The sequence below is a fragment of the Caretta caretta genome, chromosome 7 (genome assembly GCF_965140235.1).
Source record: "Caretta caretta isolate rCarCar2 chromosome 7, rCarCar1.hap1, whole genome shotgun sequence".
NCBI classification, from domain to species: domain Eukaryota; kingdom Metazoa; phylum Chordata; order Testudines; family Cheloniidae; genus Caretta; species Caretta caretta.
This window is the reverse complement of record NC_134212.1, coordinates 88,964,380-88,989,537: the sequence shown is the minus strand read 5'-3', so window position 1 is coordinate 88,989,537 and position 25,158 is coordinate 88,964,380. Positions and strand designations below refer to the sequence as shown.

The window sequence follows — 25,158 nt, the reverse complement described above, 5'->3', positions numbered from 1 at the left end:
GGAGAGATCACCACTTATTTTTTCCCCAGTCAAGCCAAGTGGAATGTAACATTGTTTGGAGTCATTAACTGGACATCACAGAAACATACTTTTAACAGAGCTATATTTTAAACTTTTAAAGTTTAACATGGATAAAATATTCTACATTTATTTGTGCCCTCCATGCTACCGTCCCCCACGTCCTGTTCTCCCATCCACTGTGTCATCCTCAATCAGCTGCTCTCTCTTTCCTATCTGCTACATCTCTCTTTCATTTCCATGTCCTGCCAGTTTCCCATCTCCTCTCCATCCACTTGTGTTTCCTTTCTCAATGCCCATTCCAAAACTGGTGGAACTGCAACATACATCACAGTCATTACTTCATTTCACATTTTCTATTCCTATAACGTAAGAAAAAGTACCTTCAAAATGATTCCTGTTGAAAAGTGACAATTAATAGATGGAGGTATATGTAAGGTCTAAGTATAGAGCTGCTTTTCATAAACTGGGCCTTATTTACAATATTTCCTTTTTATGGCAAATAGAGCACCTACAATTATATTACAATCCAGTGACTGTGTCCTATCATGGATTGGTTTATGTAACAGATGCAATGATTATTAATCATGAAATTAAAAAATAATTCATTTCCTTTTTCCATATTTCCCTTTCCTCTGCTTTATTTCTCTCTTCCCTTTCTTTCATATTCTTCCCTCTTTCATTCAATAGCTTTGCTCAGTTTGAAGATTTTCATTAATCGTTAGTGAAGCTGATAACAATGTCCACAAAATTAATGTGAGATGGAGAGAGAAATGGGGGAAATGGAGCCAATATATAAAAAAAGAATTAAGTCTTCTGCCTGTTATTAATTTATTTCTTCATCTGGCCCTCAGTTCTGTGGCCTCATAGTAAACAATTAACTATTTATTAAAGCTCGGCATCAAACAACAATCATGGTCCTTCCATCATCCAGCAGCATCAGAATTCAGACCTTTTGCACATTTTGCAACCAATGCATAGATATAAAACTAAACTATTTCCTCTCCACCTCTCATGTAGCTGAGGAATTGTGGATACATGTAACCAACACTGTCTGAGGCTCTTGAAAATTCAGAAAATGAGTTTATATTGCTAAGTATTTACATCATATCGCAGGTCATTTGGGATGTCATTTCTTCAGTAGACTCTAGTTAATCTCACACATTAGAGATTTTAATGGACATAAGGAATTTGGCTTGAAATAGACTGAATTTCATTGTCCATTTTGTGCATTTGAACTCTTGAAAACCCTTTTGATTCATATCGGCCTTTTACAAAGAAAAGAACTTCATTCAGCATTCCGTCTCTTGACTTGTTGGGGGATGCCAACAGCAGGGAACCTAGTACACCTCCAGTTGTCCCAATTTAGACAGCACTGTGTACAATTAAAGGGATTTGAAATACATCCATTACACTTTCAGCTTTATCCTTTTTAACTTTTGTTCTTTTAATCTTCAGTATGCTCCTCCAACCCCACAGGTGGTACCACTATGCCACGGCCTACAAGAGTGCCATCTGACAGAGGAAGAGCCTAGGATCAGAGCTGCTGTGAGTTCTGTTACTTCACAGAATGTTAGTACTTGTTACAGGTACATAGCAGGCACCCATCTCTAATAGAAATTCTTTTAATTTACAGTGCCTAGTGTTTTCCTGGGAAGTAAGGACTATAGTGTAACCATAGCGCTTATGGGATTCCATTTTTTAGCCCTAACTTTCTATTCAAAAGCAAAATGTTAGCAAGAATTCTAAATTCTTTTATGTCAGATAAATGAGAGATTCTGAATGTATTTTACCATATGCTTTAGCAGAGTGAATTTGTGATTGCTGAGGAAACGTCAGTGCTAGAAATCTCAGGACAGCAGAGAGCATCATGTGGAAAATTATGAAAGAAAATCTGAGTAAAAGAGACAGATATTCATTTCTTACTACTCTCCATATTTTGTTAGGAATATTAATACTATACAATGGTTACCATCAAAATCTAGTACAGTTTTGCCTTTCTCCTAGTTAACATTGCTGCAATATATTTCCAAGAATGCCATGGTAATATTAGTTCATTGTAAATGGTAGTTGTAAAGATTTTAAAAGTAATCCTTGTAGTTGAGGTATACTAATAAAACTGTACAGTATTTAGTTTAGAATTTTAACTGACAGGCTACTTTTCTGGATTGTTTCAGCATCACAGGAAATAAGTTAAACTACAAGGTAAACATGCTAAAACATTTTCTTCTGCAGTAAAGATCTTCCCATGCAAAATATGTGGGGAAATATTAAAAGTGATTAACTTAATGGGAATCACATCAGTAATTCCTACAAAGTTGGTTTCAAAATTCATCCTCTGTTACCAAAGGGTTGCATACACATTCTGGTGAATTTTAGTTTTTGTGTTTTAAATACAGTGGGAAAGATTTTTTAAAGGCACAGATACCAGTTAGGTACCTAACTTCCATTGAAAGAGGTTGATATCTATCAGTCTTGGATGGTTTAGGCAGGGGGTTAGATAAAATGACCCTTGCAATTCCTTCCAACCCTATGGTTCTAGGTGCTAAGCATCATGACTATTGTGATGCTTTCAAGGATTCTTAAAAACAAAACAATTTTGAATATCAACTCCACCCCTTTTTATCTCACCTATTCACATTTATGAATATGGATATCAGAATATGCACCCAACATCTGCAATTTTGAGACTGCTTTATACAGCCTGATAGCAGGAGATAGAGCTGGTGATAAACATGACAATATCTGATAACAATTGGTTCTATCATGCAGCCCATAGGAATAAGCTATCAAAAGGCTTTTTTGAATATTTCAGATTCTATATTTTAGAAATTACACTAATTGATAAGATAGGGAGCTGCTGTTGCGATGACATGTTCCATCTTATAGTTTTATCTAAGGTAAAAGTGAACTTATTTTATTATTTGAGGAGATTATAGTACCTTAAAGGCACCTGAAAAAAACACAACATGGATTTTAAAGATACTTATTACTGCTTTGAAATGTCACATCCATAGTTTAAGATGAAAAAAACAAACAAAAAACCAAAAAAACAGCAACGATGTAAGTGTATTTATTGAAAAAAAACTAAAAGCAATGGTCAAGGCTGAATCCCTATTCTGTCACTTTGAGTACAGAAGGGGGAGGCCTGCAAAGATTTTAAAAATTAATACTTGCTACTCCAGGCTTGTTAAACTCCCAAAACTTGCCACTCCAGTTAAACTCCCAAGATTACAGCTTTTCTCTGACCTTGGCTTGGTAAACGCTGCCACCACCCAAATGCAAAAAAAAGCCCTTGGACCCAGGAAGGAGCACTTGGGAATTCCTCTCTGTGGGGTACCCTCAAGCCCTTTCACCCCCACCTCCAGGGAATAGCTGAGAAAGAAAACAAAGGAAATTAGCTGTTGCTACCAGCTTATCAAACAACGTTCAAAAACCTCTTCGGACACCAAAAATCCAATCCTGTTCCTAAAAAAAGGTAAAATTTATTAAAAACAAAAAGAAAGGAAATAATTTGGAACTTTGGCTTTTTGCTAGATCTTAAAAGAGACAATTACAAAACTTAAGCATCAAGATAGCTCTCTTGAGGCTCAGCTTAAAGGTTACAAGCAAAACAAAAGCATCTGGGGTTAGCACTGAGGAAATCCACAAGTCAAAATAAAGAAATAAACCTAATCACATCTATTTAAACATGCCCCGTCCAATGATTTCTTCTAGATACCAAAAAGATGAATTTTTATACCCGGTTCAAGCCTTACACAGCATTCCTGCTTATAGCATTGCTGCTGTGTGTCTCCTTCTCTGAAGAACAAGAGACAAAGGAAAAGTTTCTTTCCCAATTTTTAAAAAGTTCTACCTTCCCATTGGCTCTTTTGGTCAGGTGCCCACTTTTTTTCTTTTTTCTTTTTTTTTTAACCTGCAGGACTTTTTAACCCTTTACAGGTAAAGCAAGTAGAGAACAGCTACCAAGAGGGATTTTACTGCTAACTGGCTGGCTGGGTGTCCACCAAAGGGATCGATCCCCCTTTCTCCCACTTCATTTATCACAGCAATATTTTGTAAATTTGTCACATTGAAGTGAAAGAGGAAGGAGTCTTCAAGGAGCCCTTGAAATCACTGATCTTTTGCTTCAGTGTGACAAATTTAACCTATGACAGTGCTGACAAAAGCTCACTGAGTTATTTTTCTAAGGAACTGCATCTCGGCTTGAGCACTTTTGCAGCAGAGCAGTGTGGCAGCTACCTCTGAAGAACCCAGTTCCCACAGCGATTAGTGTATATTCATGTACTTTTTGTGCCCATAGAGCCCTAAATAAAACTTTGCTGAAGCAGTCTACACAACCTGAAGTGCAATTTGCATTAAATCAGACTTCTTGAATAAGTAATATAATTGGAGGTGAAGAGAAATCTAATCCAAAGAAGCAGTTTTTCTATTGGAAAATATCAATTTTGTTTTCTTAAGATAAAGAAATCCTAAATAACTATGGTCAAACTCACTTAAAAAAAAGACCCAACGATGAATATACTTTTCACTGAATAATCCATACTTCATGAACTAGGGGCAGGGTGAAGAGTTCATGTTTCCCTCCACTCTCCTTTCCTTTATCTTCCTTGTCTTGCAGGTCTTTTGGTTAATACAGTCCTGTCTTAATAGTTCTACTATTCTATTGTCTTGTGACTGTGTTGCTGCTGGGTACATGATTATAAAGGATGGATTTGAACTGACATTGGAGGTGACATGCAGTGGATTTTTCTTATTTCTTATCTCTCCCGTTTATCTAAGTTGTCTTAAATGCTCTTTGAATTCTCTACTGTGCATATTTTCAGTGTCACTGAAACTCCATCACTGACTTATGATTGATGAGATTCTTCCTATCAGGTTTAAGGAAAAATTAACAATAAACAGTGCAATGTATAGTCAAGCAAAATTTGCTCTGGATTTCATATTTTCCTGCTAGATTCAAAATATGTTCTACTAGTATACTTTTTCTTATTAGTAAATAATGAACAAGTTCAGATAAAGTAAGATACAACTAAAAGCTCTAACCAAACCAAACCTGAATTCAGGCTGAGATTCTAAATAGGAAAAGGATAATATTATATACTATATTTATGTTTTACCCCTTGTTCTGCACTTCCTGGGTTTGGCTAGCACTGAAAGCAGAAATACAATATAAAATGCTATTCTCCTGATATTTCTGACTCAGTCAGTGCAAACAGTACAGAAATCATGCTAAAGAACAAGATGAATTTAATCACCCAAATATATGCAGATAAACATTATATATTTTTTGTTTTTATCCAAAATGCCTCTCCGCTCTGAGTTTATTCCCAAATACCATCCATCATCACAGTCCCTTCTTGTGATTCACAAGAATAACAAATAATATATTGTAGTTTTCAGTATTATTTGTGTCATGTGTTTCATAACAAAACCATAAAAACTAACTAAAGAGAAAACATAAAGTTTACCTCTAACTCACTGGTATCTCTCCCAACTCCGATTGTACCTTCCTTCTCTGAGGTTTCCCTACATCTTCCCTCCTTTTAAAAACACCCTGCAGTAAAATAATCTGAAGTCCACTTATAAAGTTCTTAATGTACTGTATTATTAACATCATGCTTACCAAAATATAATAAATGGGTAGGATATATGCATACACACCTTTGTAAGCCAATGGGCAGATCCACCAGCTGCGAAGATAAAAGCCCAAGTCCAGTTCAACTCCCCTTCCTCAGGGCCAGATTGATTAACAAAGTAAATTCCAAACCAGAATAAAAGTAACACAGAAGACTTGGTCATAGCCAACAGAGGCCTTTCCAGCTTTCTGCAAGCTGGGAAAGGAGAGGGCACATCCTTTTCCCTTTAGGAAACATCCTTACAACAGCTTTTCTTTTCTATCCAACCCCAGATCACTCATATAATGGGCAGGGAACTTGGTTCTATTTGTAATCTCTTTATGTTGGAATTTAAGGAGGACCTATATACCTTGTCACAACCTTATAGATTTGTTAATCCTCAACAAATAGCATTTTTATGGTTGGTATTCTCTTCCTTGATATATCCCACTAAAATTAAATTAAATGTGTAATTGACTTGTCTGCCAGACCACTGAGAAGTGAGAGTGGAAAATAAAGGAAAATTCTAAGGGTCCCTAGGCAATAAATCCCAGGTTTTCTAAAGGTATTTAGGTGTTGCTCCACTCAGCATTGCAAGGCCTACATGACGTGGGAGTCTAAATCTCATTTTCAAAAGTGCCTACAGTTTGAAAATGAGACTTAGGCCTTGTAACACTGAACAGAGCAATGGCTAAATACCTTAAAAAATCTGGACCTAAATGCTTCAGGCCTCATTAGCAAACTTTTAGGTAGACCTTAGGCACACTATGAGCCCCCAAGACTCCCTCTGATATCAACAGTGATGCTAAAAGCACATGTATTACTCCTCAGATGCCACTATGCTCACTTCTATTGATAATGTTCCTCTAGTGCTATTATGATGTCATACTGGCCCATCAGTTCCTCTCTCTGCACTTTCCATCATGGATGCATCATGCTCCAGAGTGGGGAGAGAATTATGGACCAATGATAGTGTAACAATATGGGACCACAGGATCAGTAGGGAAGCATTTCCAGTGCAACTGAGTGAAATTCAGAATTTACATTACGTGGGACATTCCATCATTTCAACATTTGTTACTATTCCAGTTTGGGATGAGAAGTTGACATTTTTTACAGAACAGAAATTACAAATATATATTTGAAAATCTTGAAATGTATTGTTTTAATATTTTTGATGAACATTCCACAAATTGAAATATTTTGTTTCTGTAAGTTGAAATGATGTGAAATGCTTTCTTTTGCGTCATTTCAACATTAAGCTGCATTCTCCCACTGTGGCTCATTGCCATATGTGAGGATAGTTCAGGAGTCTGATGTTCTCATTCATTCTGGGGGGCCAGTTTCCCAAGCCAAACTTTATATCCCATAATGCAACCAGAATGATGCCACTCACACAACATGCAATGCTGTGCATTGCATTATGGGAAATGTAGTCCTCCAGGGAGTTCAGCATAGAAGAAAGAACGGGGGCCTGAACCACAACTCCTATACTGCAATAAGTTGATAAGGCAATGCAGTTTAATACTTCATTGAACTAATTCCAGATGAAACATTTTGGGTCACTTCAAGAAAACATAATATTCTGATTTGGGTCAAACTGAAAATTTCATTTTGATTTTCTCAATGGAAAATCTTTTTTTCTCTTTTTTGCAAAAATCAGTATTTTCCTGCAGAAATTTTCAGTTTTCCAGAAACTGCATTTTCCATCAGAAAATCAACCTGACAAAAAATCCCTGCTCTAGTTATCAGTGTTCTGAGCATTATGGTTAATGTCAAGAAGAAACAGACATCTCACTTCCGGAAAAAAAAGTCTTAAAAGCTATGTTAAAAAGAAATTGTTTAATATGAAGGGAAAGTGAGAAGGTGAGGTGGTCAGAGCAAAAGGACAAACAGGATAGAGTAAAAGGATAGAGGGATATGTGACTGCACCTGCCTGTGATGCCTATCACCTGGGATGCTCTGTCCAGGGCCTAAATTAGAAGTAGTGTCAGTAAGGTTGTTTTTTTGTGTTTTGTTTTTTAAAATAAGATGGAAATACTGAGTGGCTGCAGACTCATATGGGGCATGGGGATGGAGGGTACAGGTGGCTCCTAAATAGGAGGATTAAGTTGAAGAATCTGCCACAGTTTACAATCTAAGGTCTTGTCTGCCTGAAGAATGAACAGTTCTCAGTAAGCTGTGGTGTGAATCTACACCATGCTAGCCTGCTAAGGACTCAATGTCCACATGGATGCTCCTGATGTGCATTAACAGTTTGTTAATACACTTTGCTCTGTTCCTTCTTGAAAGACTATTAGATGAAAGCACATTAACTTACTGTCAATGAGCATCAGCAGGGTCCAGATGGACAGTTAGTCCTTTGCAGGCTAGTGCACGATAGATTCACACCCCAGCTTGCTGCAAACAAATTGTTTGTGTAGACAAGCCCTAAGTAAGTTTAGTTTCCCATCTACTGGTTGGTTTGTGTGCATATGAAAAAGAGACACAGGGAATACCCTTGTGTACCACTGCAACCAAGATTTGATTTAACTTTGTAGCCATGATGTAGCTCCTTGAATAAATAAATAAAATAAATATGAGCTCTCCGCTAATCAGCCACCAGAAGCTTTGCTAAGCTTTATTTTTTAAATCAGGAATACATTCTTCATAACACTTTCTCTCTTTTGAGAGCCTATTTCAAGTATCAGAGTAGCAGCCGTGTTAGTCTGTATCCGCAAAAAGAAAAGGAGTACTTGTGGCACCTTAGAGACTAACAACTTTATTAGAGCATAAGCTTTCGTGAGCTACAGCTCACTTCATCGGATCGATGAAGCTGTAGCTCACGAAAGCTTATGCTCTAATAAAGTTGTTAGTCTCTAAGGTGCCTCAAGTCCTCCTGTTCTTATGTCAAGTATGGCTACCGTACAGCTGGACATTGCCTCTTTTTGAGCCTCCATCCTCTGTCCAGGCAGATTTTTCAAACAACAGCCAATGTCTGGGATTTTTTCAAAGATGCTGCAGCTCAGAGAGCCCCGATTGGTCCACTTCCTAATTGGTTCCCTCTCCATTGGCAGCCAATGGGTCCATTCCCCTGAAGCCACAGCTGATGGATCACACCCACCCAGGCCCCAGCTTCTAGCCCTGGGGAGAGGGGTCCCACAGAGAGGCGCTGACTGACGACTGGCTTGTGCCGACCACCATGCCACTGTGACATGGAGTAACACTGCCCCCTATCTCCAGTGAGTACCCCCACTGCAGATACCCCCTCCAACCTCCCCAGTTGGACCCTTCCTTCAGCTCCCCCTTCTCCCTCGCCCCCCCTCCCCGCAGTGTACTCTTGTGGGGAACCTGAAATATGGTAACCTTATTTGCAAGGGCTGGCCCCACCTTCATTACTAATTGTAGGGAGCAAATTTTCGTGGTATACACAAAATCATAGTGGTACAGATAAAAGCCAACCCTCTTCCTTTCTCACACATGCAGAACAGAAGCTATCTGACAAGAATCACAACTAGTCAACTAGTCAAACCCGCAACAATGCAGCATGAAGACCAGCAGTATCCTGGCTCACTAGCTCTACCCTAGCATTCCAGAAAACTTTATTTAGCTCTCTACTGAGGCGTCATTCTGTTCTTCCATCTTGCATTTTGTGTTCTATCCCCTCTCCTCTATCCCTCATTTGGTATTTTCTTTCCTTCTCCCCCTCTGCCCCTTTCTTGTGATGGCTGTTATTTCTCCCCAGGCCTGCTGATATCCCTTATCTGTGGGTTGGTTGAAACAAAGTAAAATTTATTAGAACCTTATCTCAGAAGTGAGGGCTTTGAGATCAAGATTAAAATGAATTAGAATCGTACTGTAATCAGGGGAGGTAGCAACATTTTATAGTCTCATTATAATTTTAACATTGTCAGATTTTTCTTAGAAATGATGCATCAATTAGTTATAAACTTGGGAAGGAGCTTTCACTAAAAATCCTTTCATCTCCTATAGGGGGGGAAAAGGTGTTGGTTTATTTGCAGGATTAAGATAATTAAAAAGAAAAAAAAAAGTCTGCCGATTATTTTCATCAAAATCTCATTTTCTTGGCAACCAGTCATAATATCAAAATGAAGTTCAGTTCTGGTTGGGAGCTTTAAAATTACTTCCTTATCAGGATGTAGAAAAATAAATAGTATTGTGGATTGTGTGAAACATCATTGAAACTAGTGGGCGGAAGTACTGCCCTTCATTTAAGATAGCTGTAAGAAACTATTATGCTCTTTTGTGGAACCAGAAAATGACTGCACCACAACTAAAGGTGGGGCAGAATTTGTCTGGGCTTACCCAAAGAAGGGCAGCTCTGCTTTGTGGTTGGGGTGGAGGGGGGGAGTGGAGGAGGGTCAGAAACTGCTGCAAAAGGTGCTTTGCAGCAATGACTCACCCCCTCGCCTCTCAGGAATGTGCATAAAAGTATGAAACCTCAGTGGGGCAAGACTCTATGTCCAAGAAGCGAGGAAGCCAGCATCCACCCTCCCTCCCCTTGTGGAGGGGAATGGCAGGCTGGGTTAGGATCTGCTGTGGGCATTAGGCTAGTTGCCCCTTTTAAAGGGGGGCTGGAAAGGAATTTTTCCCACACCACCAGAATTGGGTTTGGTTGAGTGTGGTTTTTTTGCCTTCCTCAGAGCGGGTGTGAGGATGGAACTTTTCTGGTGAATAGAAAAGGTGGTAGGCCACATGTCACAACTTATTTTGTAATATTGGGCAGATGTTCAGTGCAGGTTCTCCATAGGGAGGGCAGCCAGTGACCAGATATATGGCCTGGTAAAGGACTTAAAAGGAGGTACTGGATAAAGGAACAGAATGGGGGAGGGGGTTTGAAGACTCCTATGATTGGTACGGCGGGGAGCCAACCCCCTCTGTTCCCATAGCCCTCCTTAACCCTCTTACTAGGCTGGTGGATGGTAAGGTCCAAGCCATAGGTTGGCTGGAAACAAAGGTGGAAACAAAGGTGGGCTGGTGAAAGCCCTGGAGAATTGATTTGAATAAGGATTGATTTGCCTGCATTGTACACTTTATCTGACGAGTAGTCCCCAACACCTATATAATAAAGTTGCAGCCTGATTAAAACTCATAACAAGTCTCCTGTCCTTCTTGCGGTATACCCAGACAACAAACAATCGCAGCCTTCACCTAAAACACAGGTATATGTACTGTCCAAAACAAAGACATATAAAGGCAGAGGCATTTTGCTGGGTATTGTTTTAGAAGAAGTGATGGAAAAGTAAAAGTAAAACATGACTTTTTTATTTTATTTTTTATGTTTATGTGTTAAATCCTGTCCATTAGTTCAAAGGCCTGACCCACATACCCCAACTTGCTGACACTTGGGGCACTGCCAAGAAAACAACACAAAATAACAAAATATTTTGAGTGACAAATTCTTCATTTGGCAGCATGTCCCAATGAGTAACAAAATATTATGAAAAAAATAAACAGCTTCAAATTACTACTACTACAGATTCCAAATATAAGCCAGGACTCAAACTAATTTTACAACATCAACACAATTTATTTAGATCAAATTAAAATATTTCTAATTGCATCCCCCCTCCCCACTAATCTTAGCAATTTGTGAACATGAAACATCAATCATTTGGTAGAATAGAAATTAACTATTGTAGCAGCAGCAGACTGAGGTTTTGCGACAATATTCAATTCCATTAACATAAAGATTTCTCGTTAACAGTGGTAGCCTGGTTAGTTTCAAGTTGCTCTTGCTTCTCGTTTCACTACAGAACTGAATTGGAAGCTCCAAAGTTATCATTTAATAAAAAAATTTACTCCATACCTTCTCAGTGGAAATGTGTCACCACATTTTCAATAAGACTTTGGGGCTAATGCTGATTAACTATTCATAATGAATTATACAAATATTAACATTAAAATTAAAGAAATAAGTATGAAAAAGTATACAGTATGGCATGATATGTAAGTGCATCATGATGAGACATTACTAAGAGATGTTTCTGAAAATATACAAATTTATTTTAAATGCTGTATAAATAAATAATTCCCTTCAGCTCATAGCAGAATCAAAAATAAAGTAAACTAAATTAAAACAAGTAAAGCAAAATTTGTAAGCTTTTCTACCCTTTTCACCCTTGTGGACAGTCTTATAATTGATGGATGAAAACCTTGTAATTTAATAAGATTGTTCTTTCAACCGGCCTCTTTCTAAACTAAAATAATTCACATTTTTACTGTGATCTTCAAGCACACTGTGATTAACTTACCCTCACTTGCCCGACAAAAGCATTCACTTCCTCTTCGTGTACAGATAGATTTTTAGGTAGAAAGGGATCAAAGACTGGTCCATTGTCATTTACATCAGTCACCACCACATTAACTGTGGCAGTTGAGGTCTGCAGGGAAAGACAAAATAGTGAGCCAAATATTTGCACTTTACATGATGTCATTCTGCTATGTATGATTAGAGCTGTGCTATGAAAAAGCACTAAACACTGTCAGTGAAACAGATTAAAAATATCACTCTTTCCCTGGTCTGTGACAAGTCAAGCATTAGTCAGTTTTGCCTTCTGTTTGTCAGCTTTTGGGGGAATGGAGGGTGTGTGAAAGCAAAGACTATGGATCCATTTCATGTACCTTTAGGAAACATGAACATTTGTGATTTTCTTCCTTCCTTGTATTTCATCATGAAACACCATGTTTTCTGGCAGAAATAGCTAGTTTTGACCCTTGACCAAATTCTTGTTAAAACCCATAAAACTAATTGTTCTGTTTCATGTACGAATTCCAGGACATAGACTTTAGTTTAACTGTAATCTGTTCAAAGACTTGTTACATACTCAGCAGGCCACAGAAAATTTTAATCTTTAAAAATGTAATCATTAATATAAGTTCACCTGTGACCTACCCTGTCTAACTGCTTGTGTAACCCACACACCTTCTGGATGTGGTGTTCTGTCCCATCTAGTGGCACTCAGACCACTTTAAGAGAGAGATAAAAATGAGTCTGCTCTACAGCCCTAGTTAACAGGCAGTTGGCTTTTAGCTCATGCGGTAGAGGCTCATGCATTAAGCTCCAGAGGTCCCTGGTTCAACCCTGCCCGCCGCCGACTGGGCTCTGTTGGCTTTACACTTATCTACACACTGAGTTACTGAGCTTTATTCATGTCAACGTGTGAATTTACCGTGCACAAATCTGCCATGCAGTCAATTCCCACGTGGTCACTGCTACGTCATGCTGCACTGCAAGACTTTCACTTTACTGTAGCAGTGTCCACATGGCAAGTTACTGTGTCAAACCTTGTGCACTATAGATTTACACCCTGGCTTGAGACCCAATAACTCACTATGTAGACAAGCCAACAGACAACCACTTTCCTCATGAGACGTGGTCACAGTCTCCACTAGGACCCTATTCCTTTGGAAATCAGTTCTCCCAGGTTTGTTAACCTTTAGGTCAGGCTGCAAAGGTCATCTTTTTAATTTGTCCAATAGGGGTCTAAGTTGAGAGCAGGGTGAGGCTGAAACTCCAGTGTTGGCTTTGTTGATGGAGTTTATTATTCAGATCTTGTTATATTTATGTTGCTTTAACAAGTAATCAATACTCAGTCATAAATTTGTCATGTTTTGACACAATATACTACATACTTATAAACATATGAAGTATTTTTAAAAATATATGAAAAACAATGGTGCAATTAACTAGCTTCTTGTACTTGCTTTTTGCTCAGTTGATTACTATTTATTTCTGAAACTTGTCATTCCTATATTTAACTTATTTTAGGAAGCTCAAGCTCTTTTTTTAAATATGTACAAAATCATTGTCAACAGTAAGAAGGCTCCAGAACATTTGCTGTAGATGATACACAAAGCATACTGAATTCTAATGGATTTTAATAAGCTAATCTGATTCTGCACAATGAAGAGAAATACAATCTCTTGGATTTAGTAAACTGAGAAAACATGACATGGAAATCATAGACCCCAGAAAATAAACACCTGTCAGTTCGAGAGATTTTTTTTCTGTTACAAAGAAACTTTAATGGAATGTTTCTACAACGTACTTGTTGCTTTCATGATGCTGTCAATAGTGAGTCAACCTAGTGCATCATTTAGAACATTTAGATTTGTTACTCAGCAGCCAAAGCACATTTTGTCTAATTGCTTTGGAATCAAGTTTATGAAAGTAAAATTGTTGTTTTGATTTGCTTACAGATCCATCTGAATGCTGGTATAATTCTAGAAAGGCACATGAGGGAACAAAACACTTTCCTTCAGCATTCAGCCACTCAAGGGAGGGGTGGAATTTTGTGTCATACTTCAATCCAAGTTCAATTTTGATGTGAGGGGAACTTGCAATAAATCTCAGGAATTCTTACAGCGCAGGGATTAGCCTCGGGGGTGAGGGTTGGGAATAAAGAGGAAGGGAGGAGACATACCCGAGAGGTAAATGGGCAATTATCAGTGAAAAGCAAGAAAAAAGAGAAACTTGTGAGTGAGAAAGGGACAAGATGCCCAACAAAATACAACAGGGTAAAGCAGACCTTCCCTCAATCTGTATGGTAATATGGGGGAAGGGAATGAGTTTACTGCCATTCCGAGATATCTGAAGAGGTTTACTGGGAACCTGACCTCTTCACATTAGAGATAACTGGCAAAGAGACCAACGGCTACTGGATCATCATAAGATCAGACAGGGCTCATTTTAGAACCTAGATCTTAACTTCCCATCATTGCTTTTATTTTCACCTTGAGTGTGCCTTGCTATACATATTATTGCAGGGCTGATGCTGTTTTTGGCAAGTTATTATGTAATTATATATGTGATATTGCTGAACTACAGGAGGTTAAGAGAAGGATGAGAATGATCATGCACATGGAACAATACTCATAGGAAGAGAAATGGAAAAGATTAGGATTATTTACCTTAGAAAGAAGATGAATAACACGGGACAAGATAAAGGTATATATAATATTGAATACTATCGGGAAGGTAGATTGGAAGCACCCGTCCTCGCAGTCTCATAAGACAAGAACAAGGGGACAGTCAATGAAATTAAAAGGAGGGAAATTCTAAAACAATAAAAGGAAATACTTTTTTCCAAACTATGTATAACTGAACTGTGAAATCACTGCCACAGGAAGTCATTGAGACCAAGAACTTAAGATTCTAAAACAATTTGGACATTTATATGGACATATAGAATACACAGGTAATAAAAATGTTGTGGAAAGGTCATTAAGCCTCATAGTTCAGGGCTAACACCAATCGGTATTAGAGATGAGAATGAGACCTAATATGGGTTGTAAATGACTCCTCAACTGATAATTGCATTTCTCTCTGAAGTATCTGGTATTGACCACGGTTGGAGACAGGATACTGAACTACATGCACCTTGACTCTGATCCAGTCTGTCAATTCCTATGTTCCTGTATTTGCATCAATGTCATAATAAATCATCCTGTCATAGACGCACTATACTGTTCAACATTCATCTTGGTCTGGGAGGAGAAAACATGATCTTTTAAAATAGCCTGAACATTGTATTGATTTTGAGGCCCTAATTAGATAATCAAAATTAATCCAAAATTTACAAAAAAGCACAAACTTTTTTTGTTTGTCTTATTTAAAACTTCCATGGTGCTCAAATGAGCCAGTACTAACATTTTTAAATAGAGCTATCATAATTTCTACGGTAGTCACAACTTAGTGAACCATTAGAAGTAAATTAATTCACTGAGTGGTGCAACCAGAGATACTATAAAAAATACATATCCAAGAAGCATTTGTTTGTCCCCCGTCCCCCCGTTTTGCTGTCAACTTCTCTAGCATTTCTGATGCACGACAAAAGAACCCTTTGGAATTCTCTAGTTTTCTCCTCTAGACTCACAAACCTCTATCAACTTCATCCGATTGCATTATCGTTTTTGCAATACTAATAATGGACATACAGAGTTAAATAGGTGCTATTTTTCACCCCAATAAGGACATGATGTGAACCCTGTAGATGGTCTGCAACTCAGTTAACTATATTGGTCTCCTCTGGGATGCGTGTAACATCCATTGATGATTCTGCCATTAGTTCACCTTGGTAACTGCCACACTCAAACGATTGTTTAATAAAAGTGTAGTGTGTGTGTATTCCAATTAGGGGCTCCAGAGCAACAGTGTCATGACTAGCACCCACAGCAAAAGTGTGACAGGTATATATCCTAAAATATCCTTCAGTAAGCAACTAGGGTGAATTACGGTGCCTATTTTTAGCCTATCAATGGAGAAGAAAATAGAGCCAGCAAGTAAACTGTGGGTCATATGACCTTGCAACAGCCACACGAGTAATCACCTGGCACAACAGTTAATATGAGGGAAGGCCCACATTTTAGGGTACACTTTTTTGGTGGGTGGGAAGAGGGTAAATGCGTACACTGTGAGGGAAACCTTCCTTTTTACTGCCAGTTGCATGCAGCTCAGTTTCATGTATGGTCATTCAGCTCCATCATATTTCACATCACTGATTTCCAGTGCTGTGATTGCTCTGAAAGTCAGGTAAGCCATGATTCACTTTTTGCATAATGAGGACATTCTTCTAACAAAGAAGCCTCTACTACACAGGCACAGTGATGGAGATTCTTTAAACACTCTTCTATTCTGCCACCTTCATCAGAGAAAATTCTGGTGAATATGAGAACTGTGAGAGTTATTCTTGTCTTATAAAACAAAAGGAACAAAATCAATACTGAAAGAAACACATGGGTTCAGTGTAGCCAATTAGGAGTAATGCCTGTTTACTCTTTTATGGCAGTCTTTCTTGTCTTGTTAGTGAAAAAAATTGCTGAATCATACGTCTCAGAGCCTCATGAATCAGGAACAGAGTCATGTTCTCACTTGCTTACTCACTTGCTTACTCACCCTTCAGTAAGATTGCAATTAGAGTTTCATTTGAAGGCCTCACTTGAACCTCCTAATAACTGATCAAAATCAAGCCTAATCTATGTGCTTCCCAACATTTAGAGTTAATACTCAGAATGAATGAGAATTTTCATGCAAAGTCTGAAGCACATCAATTCAAGACTCAGAAATATCATCAGAACCTGCAATGTTTTGTGCATTCCTCTCTGTTCATAATCCAAAAAAGTTACATTTCATCATTTGATAGGGAAAGAGTACAAGCCACTATCTTGTGCATGGGGTATTTAAAAAAACAAAATGCAAAAAAATAGCACTGTTCACCACTAAAGCAGGAGTCTCTATGGAAGCAGAGACTCCAATTAAAAAAGGCATTTAAGCCTGTGCTTAACATAAAGTGTGTGCTTAATTACCGTTGAAGTCAAAGGGACATAAGCATATGCTTAAGTGGGTTTCCTATGGATTTACACACCTATTTAAGCACTTTACTGAATCAGGATTAGAGAGACAGGGGAAGAAAATACAATTTACTATTATTTCAATGTATGTCCTGATGCATTTTCTACAGCAGTGTTAGGTGACTATGTTAGGAGGATGTGAGTAATGCAGATCCCATGCTATGATGTGAGTAATGTGAGTAATGCAGAACCCATTCTATGATATGAGTAATGTGAGTAATGCAGATCCCATGCTATGATATCTGCATGTAAGTTTTTCAACTTTTCATAATGTCTATGTAAATACCAACACTGATTTTTTAAAAATGTTTTATAGGTCAGAGTTAAAGTTATCATTGGAATGTGTAACATGAAAAGCCAGCAATAGTATGACTTCTCAAAAGGATTGGGCACTTCCATCTTGTTGCTGAAGGAATCAATGGGTTCTTCACACATATAATAAATATAAGTCTAATAAAAGATGAACATCTGCAATTTATAGCTTTATTAAGCCAACTGAAATAGTTCTTATATCCATAATTCACCTCTAAGCAATAAACACAATATTTAAATAGATTCCTCAAATATCTTTTGCTCTAAGTGTGCAAGGCTCTCATAAATGTTAAAGAATAGAAGATAAATACAAAGAAAATGTCACTTACTTTATTTGTACCCTGCCATTTAATTAGAAACTGGGAACTGATGAGCGTATTGTTTGCCATAGGAAAGTGAATATTCTTAGCTTTGATGTCTGTCATAAATGTAAAGGGAAGGGTAAACCCCTTTAAAATCCCTCCTGGCCAGAGGAAAAATCCTCTCACCTGTAAAGGGTTAAGAAGCTAAAGGTAACCTCGCTGGTTCCTGACCAAAATGACCAATGAGGAGACAAGATACTTTCAAAAGCTGGGAGGAGGGAGAGAAACAAAGGGTCTCTGTCTGTTGGTATGCTGCTTTGCCGGGGATAGAACAGGAATGGAGTCTTAGAACTTTTAGTAAGTAATCTAGCTAGGTATGTGTTAGATTATGATTTCTTTAAATGGCTGAGAAAAGAATTGTGCTGAATAGAATGACTATTTCTGTCTGTGTTGTCTTTTTTGTAACTTAAGGTTTTGCCTAGAGGGATTCTCTATGTTTTGAATCTAATTACCCTGTAAGGTATCTACCATCCTGATTTTACAGGGGTGATTCCTTTACTCCTATTTACTTCTATTTCTATTAAAAGTCTTTTTGTAAGAAAACTGAATGCTTTTTCATTGTTCTCAGATCCAAGGGTTTGGGTCTGTGGTCACCTATGCAAATTGGTGAGGATTTTTACCAAACTTTTCCCAGGAAGTGGGGTGTAAGGGTTGGGAGGATTTTCGGGGGAAAGACGTGTCCAAACTACGTTTCCCAGTAAACCCAGTTAGAGTTTGGTGGTGGCAGTGGTTATACCAAGGACAAAGGATAAAATTAATTTGTACCTTGGGGAAGTTTTAACCTAAACTGGTAAAAGTAAGCTTAGGAGGTTTTCATGCAGGTCCCCACATCTGTACCCTAGAGTTCAGAGTGGGGGAGGAACCTTGACAATGTCAAACAAGTTTATTAATTTAGACAATCTCTAAGACAAAGACTATCATCCTAAAATACAAATGAGTTGGTGAGTAATAAGATATGAACAAAAAGTCCAGGGCCTTATTTGATTGAAAAAGAATCTGTAAAAAATGTTTATGCTCTACATGGCAGGATTTTTCTATATTAAACTTAAGAAAACTATATTTATGTTCTGGCTTAAATATACAAAATAATAGCTATTTTTAATCAGTTGGGACAAATTCAGGTGCTCATATATTAAGGTGAGCAAAGTGATAAGCACCAACATAGAATATTTATTAATGGGGTAAAATGGAATGGAAATTGTTACATTAGTATAAGTTAGTTACTCCAGGAGGGTAAGTCCTTGAAGACTCACATTTACACAATAATACAATTCATTGCTAATGAGAATCTAATATCTTTATAGGTATTGTAGGCTCAGAAACTGGTGTGTTAACAGGGAAAAGGGCTGTGGTACATGGATCTTGGTTCCTGATGCATGTGTTTATGCCAAAATGGTATAACTCACAGTGAAGGGTGACTAGCAGAGCATAGGTATAAACCTGGGGAGAAGAGTGGGGAGTGTATCCTTTCTCACTAACATTTTACTATCTTGTTGGTGTCCCCATCAGTGCTGCTGCAGGCTTCATGTATTCTCACACCATGTGCCCTTACCCTAAACGCTTTTAAAGATGCAGTTTACACCTATATTCAGGAGCAGGAACAGTGGAGAGCCCCCTTCTATCACCAGTTTACTATGAGCTAGATGAAAACACCTTCTGTTTGTTTAGAACCAGTGAATGTGCACCGGTTATAAATATACAGAGGGTTACTGATAGTCAGCAAGATCTAACCTGGAAGGCATGCTTGACTAAAGAGAAACATTATAGGAGCATATACCAAAGAGGTGGTTCTAGCCCTAAACTATTAAACCACAGAGAAACTTGTGGCAGCAAAACATGAAACCAGCTTATCTCTTCCAGGCCCATCTGGGACTCATGAGAGATATAAAATACATGGCAGTTTTTGTTAACAGTTTGCAAACACTATTTTAGTGAAATAAAGGTATTTTTGAGTTACAAAAATGTTACTGGATGCAGAACATTTTCCCACCTTAACATTAGCCCAACAGATGTCTTTCCAAATACATTTAAAAAAATGAATATAACAGTGTACGTTCAATTTCAATCAGTCAATTTTTTAAAAAAATGACTTACATAAACCATTGTATTTTTCTTTGACAATCAAAATCAAAACTTCCATGAAGAACATAAACCCTCTGAAACTTTTATTATGTGTTATGCTATCATGCAGTACATTTTAAATTTTAATTACCACTATAAAAGTGATTTTTCCTTCTGCTGATAATAGCCCACTTTAATTGATTTGTCTTGTTAGAGTTGGTAAGGCAACCCCCATCTTTTCATGTTCTCTGTATATATATATCTTCCGACTGTATTTTCTACTCCATGCATCTGATGAAGTGGGTTTTAGCCCAAGAAAGCTTATGCCCAAATAAATTTGTTAGTCTCTAAGATGCCACAAGGACTCCTTGTTCTTTTTGTAAATACTGGATTATCCTTGTCAGTCCCAGGAGACAATGAGTTTCACAAGCATGGGTAAACGTTCTTGGTTTCAGTAAAAAATCCTGATTTTTAAAGGATTCTACAGATGCAAACTGACGTTCACAGGTGCTTTTCCTATACAATCACAATAGGAAATGTCAAGGACTTTCCCATATGCTGCACAATAGAAAAATTATAGGCCACATTTGCTTTCCTTAATTGGGGTCCTATTGGTAAAAATAAAACTTTTTGAGTTCTTTGTATTGAGAAAGTACAGAATTATTTGTCTGCCTATAAATTTACCTTTAATACATTTAACCAAACACATTTCCACTGTACTGATTGATCAAAAACAAAAAACTAGGTAAATGGAAACTTCAAGCTGTATTCAAAAGTCAGGAAAAGCCAATGTTAACTAAATTTTAATTCTGTACTCTTGTGCATAAAAATGGTCATATTCTATTTCTCAGATATCACATTTTTTCTAAAACTTTCCTCAAAATATTGTCTCTTGCTCCTTTTGAATAGGCCAGACAGAAGACATGTAAGTAATTTTTATAAGAAAAAAATATACAGATGAAGTATAACAATGTAGAGTAATGATGACAGTATGCTCGAATATATGGTTATCAAATTAAATTACAACATTAACTCTTTTGATGACCCTTAGAAGAACATTACTGAATAATGAAATATTGGGGAAATACAATCATAGGAATGTCATTAATTTATAAAGGATAACATTTTTGAGGTCCTAAAAGCCAAACACAATTCCACAGAAACCCAAAATATTTTGATCATATTTAACTGATTTTAAAAAAGCTGGTTACATATTTCTGAACAGATATAAGCTATACTATGTGTAAAATGTCTCAATTTTATATCCACTGAAAGATAAACAAGTACATTAAAGTAACTCTAGGGATCTCATATATTATCGAGTGATGCAGATAATGCTTATAGAATTAATACAAATTATATTGTTATTGTAATTTTGTTAAACACTGACTTCCTCCCAAGCATATTAAAGAAGGAAGAAAATCCTTAAGTGTCTAAATTACACAAATCTACTAGCACCTAGTTATTGCCATATATGTATAATATTAGTTTAAATATGTTAGTAGATAAATAGTTGAAATTAATAGACTTTTCTAGGAAGTCAAACACAAGTCTAAATTACACAAATCTACTAGCACCTAATTATTGCCATATATGGATAATATTAATTTAAATATGTTAGTAGATAAATAGTTGAAATTAATAATAGACTTTTCTACGAAGTCAAACACTGAAGCATAATTTGGATAATGTAATTTATCATATATAGTCCAGGGGCTGAATTTTTTTTCTGCACTAAAAGTGGTGTTGATTTGTTTTGGCCAAGGATAAGATGCATTAAGAAAGAGAAGTATACCGCAAAGATACACTGTGCTCACCTGCGCATCTCATGGCCTTGTGGACAGAGAGATTACTTTATTATCCAGTTCTGCCTCTGCCTCATGTTTGGCTCGAAGTAAATGCAAGAATGGAATGTACTGCAAAACATTCCATTTCACATCACAGTATTTTACATTTTTCATTAACAGTTTGTGACAGCCCTTCAACGGTATTGTAAGATGAATAGATATGGATTTTAAGACACTGGACGTTCTAGAAGGACACTGCTGTGAAAAATAGACAGGACCTTCTACCACCACCATTTTCTTGTGCTCTGTAGTCAAGAGTACAGCACCTAATTTCCACTTTCCACTCCTAAATTTTGTATTAATTATTGCTTTATGTCTTCTGTAAGTTACTTCCAAAACCACAACAAACACCTTCACCTTTCTATGTTTCTTAAATACAAAGAGCAGTAAATGATCCTGCAGTACACTACATAGTCTAGTCTCACACACAAATGAAGAAACATACACACATTGTTGTTTTAAGTTCTTAAATAGCATAGAATAGAATTGCTTTCTTCTTACAAAAAATCAGCGTACTTTGCTTGTCCAGCTATACCGAAAGAAGGACAGGAGACACTTGATATGGTTTTAATCAGGCTGCAATTTTATTATTAAATGTCTGGGACTACCCAGTATATAAAAGTGTACAATGGAGGTAACCCCATGTTCATTCAATAATTACCTGGGGCTTCCACCAGCTCCTCCTCTTTTTCATAGATTCATAGATATTTAGGTCAGAAGGGACCATTATGATCATCTAGTCTGACCTCCTGCACAACGCAGGCCACAGGATCTCACCCACCACTCCACACCACTTTTCTATCCAGGTCCCCCAGCCAATCTATTGCTGGAACCTTACCATCCCTTCAGCCCTGGAGCACCCATGGGAAAAAAATAGTGGGTGCTTACCACCCACCGACAGCCACACTCTCCCCCAACCACTCTTCAGAGTCTCCCTCCCGCTGGCAGCCCGCTGATCAACTTATCCCCCTCCCTCCCAGTGCCTCCCAGAGGGGACAGAAAGAGGCGGGGTCTTCGTGCAGCCTTAGCGGAAGGGATGGAGTGGGGGCAGGGCTGGGGGCAGAGAGAGGGCGGGAATAGGTGGGGTGGGGGTTTGGGGGAAGAGGTGGAATGAGGGCAGGGCCTGGGTCGGAGGGGTAGAGAGGAGGTCGGCGCCTATGCCACACATCAACAAAGCCCTCCCCGAACCTCCTGTTGGGAAGGTTGAAAAAAACCAACCCATGCTACCTAGCCAGTCTGGTGGTGATGGAAAAATTCTTTCCCAGCCCCCCCTGAAAAGGGGCAGCTAGTGCAATGCCCAAAGCACGTCTTGACCAAACCTGGCCTTTCACAACCTAAAGGGGAGGGAGGTTGGGTGCTGCCTCAGCTTAGTCCATGTAAAATGGGGGCTTCACTGCCCAAGGTTGCCTTTTGCAGTTCTGGTTCTCCAGGGGATGAGTCAGCAACCACACTGACTCCTCTCCTTTTGCAATAGTTTCTGCTCTCTCCCTCTTCCTCCCCTCCCCCTCCACCCCAGTAAGGCACCGCTCCCTTAATTCAGTCAGCTGGACAAAAGCCACCCTGCTTGAAGGTGGTCACTCTCTAAATCCTACTGGCACCTAATGGCAATCTTACCTGAAAATATCAAAGTTTGTCAATGTAACTTGAACTTGACAGATTTTTCCTTTCACTTGTTATTGTTCTGTCATTGTTCTGTCTAAGCCTCATAACTGGGGAAGCAATAACTGGCTATAAGTCCTGTACACATTTTCAACTCTTGGTATTGTGGCATTTCAGGGACAGGTGATGGGTTATGTTATTTCAAGGCCAGCATAAAAACCATGCGCCAACTAAACTCTAGTACTGTAAACCAGAATGAATATAGCTTGGGAAGCATGCCTGAGTATTTCAAACAATCAAGAGCATTTTAAAGTATAAGAAGGACCCAAGTGATAAAATGATGTCACACATGCTGTGCAGCAAAATGGAAAGCAGTATTGCTTTTTGAAGTTATCAGAAGTCAGTTGAAAACCTATGCACTGCTGATCAATTTCCATGAATACTACGGTATTCTAGTAGTAGTGTTTAAAATGATTCTACAGCTTATGACATATTGCACTGGGTGAATACGTTAAAAACAACGATATAAGAGTTTTCTATCAATGTTTACTCCCATTACTCATTGATTAAATTGTATTTCTGAAATGCAGGCAACTCTATAGAACTTGAAAAACTCTTAAATTGAACTGTTTTACAGTCCACTTTATATATCTGTAAACTCAACAAGCAATATTACTTAGGCTATCTTTTCAAACAACTCCCAGTATACGGAGAGCACCTGTATACAAAGTGTAATTTTATGAAGGCAACTATTTTATACAGTATATAGAAACTGGACTAGAAGAAGTCAAAGTTCTTAAAAACTGACTAACAGCAGTTGAAGTTCTCATTCACAAGACAGTTAAGCTGAAAATGTCAGTCAAACTGAAGTAACTAGGGCATGGTACAGAACACTGTCCAGTGCATTCAGTTGTTGAAGCCACATTGAATTCAATCAACTTTGAAACTGCCAAAATATGTATAAATGAAAGAAAATATAAAAGTGTTTGTTTGTTCTACTCTGAATAGGAGTTCTCACGTATTTCCCAAATGTCTGTGTTCTTTTCTTGGAAACCCTGAATGGAATAATATGACTTAAATTTTAAAGTGATTATTCAACCATTGTTCCTAATACTTACTCTGAACAATGGGAGTGCAAAATGTCCCAAAGCCAAATATCCATGTTACAAATTAAGGAGAAGAATTTTTTTATGGAAAACAAAAGTAATTTTCCTTCCTCTGTATGTTAAATCTTAAAGCACATTTTGCATTAAATGTAAAAGCTAAGCTTTTCCGTGTATATTTGAATCTACTTAATTCATTTAATTTCAAGTAGCATATTGCTGGATGGAAACAAATCAGATTATTATGCCTGCTAATGTTGTTAAAATATGTAATCAGTAGTTTTATTCTTTAAACAATGTTTAGGGACTTGCAACAAGCCTTCCTCCCACTATATTGTTCCTCTTCATAAGTAACACCACACCAGTGTTTTTCCAAAAAAGAATATACCACTGTAACAAAGTCTAAGGTGGAACAGTTAGAAGAAAAACTGCGGTAATCCTCATTCATAAAAAGGAACTACTGGTTTCCTACCTCTAACAGTCAATATGAGAAAAAGGACACCACCATGTGAGTCAATGAGTTTTCACTTGTGGACTCCCCACTCCACCTTGCATTTAAAATATCTGACCCAACAGCAAAGGACCGCTGAATATTTTTGGTTGACATTAGAACAGGTCTATGAACACCAAGTATTTGACGGCCCAGCTGGGACTTTGGGTGATGTTTTCCCTTTGTATAGAACCCCACACCACACAGGAATGTCATCACCAGTTTTATCACTAGATCATTTCATGACAGTGAAGTTTCTTCACATATGACATAATGGCACCTGTTCTCTGAAGGAAACTGCCCACCTGGCCATCAAGCTGCATAGATAACTGGGCATCGATGAAGTTTCACACATAAAGGAAAGTCAGTTACTTTTCATGTGAAAGAGAAGCTATA

At 37.8% G+C, this 25,158-nt stretch overlaps 1 protein-coding gene across 7 annotated transcripts in view; it reads right to left on the bottom strand.

Annotated features, from left to right (window-relative positions):
* PCDH15 (protocadherin related 15) overlaps positions 1-25,158 on the bottom strand; it is a 1,356,473-nt gene that overhangs the window by 261,654 nt on the left and 1,069,661 nt on the right. For all 7 annotated transcript variants that reach the window (XM_048859211.2, XM_075130916.1, XM_048859220.2 and 4 more), the window contains one exon: positions 11,891-12,019. In XM_048859211.2, coding sequence (XP_048715168.2) covers positions 11,891-12,019 — 129 coding nt within the window. The remainder of the gene's footprint in view (positions 1-11,890; positions 12,020-25,158) is intronic.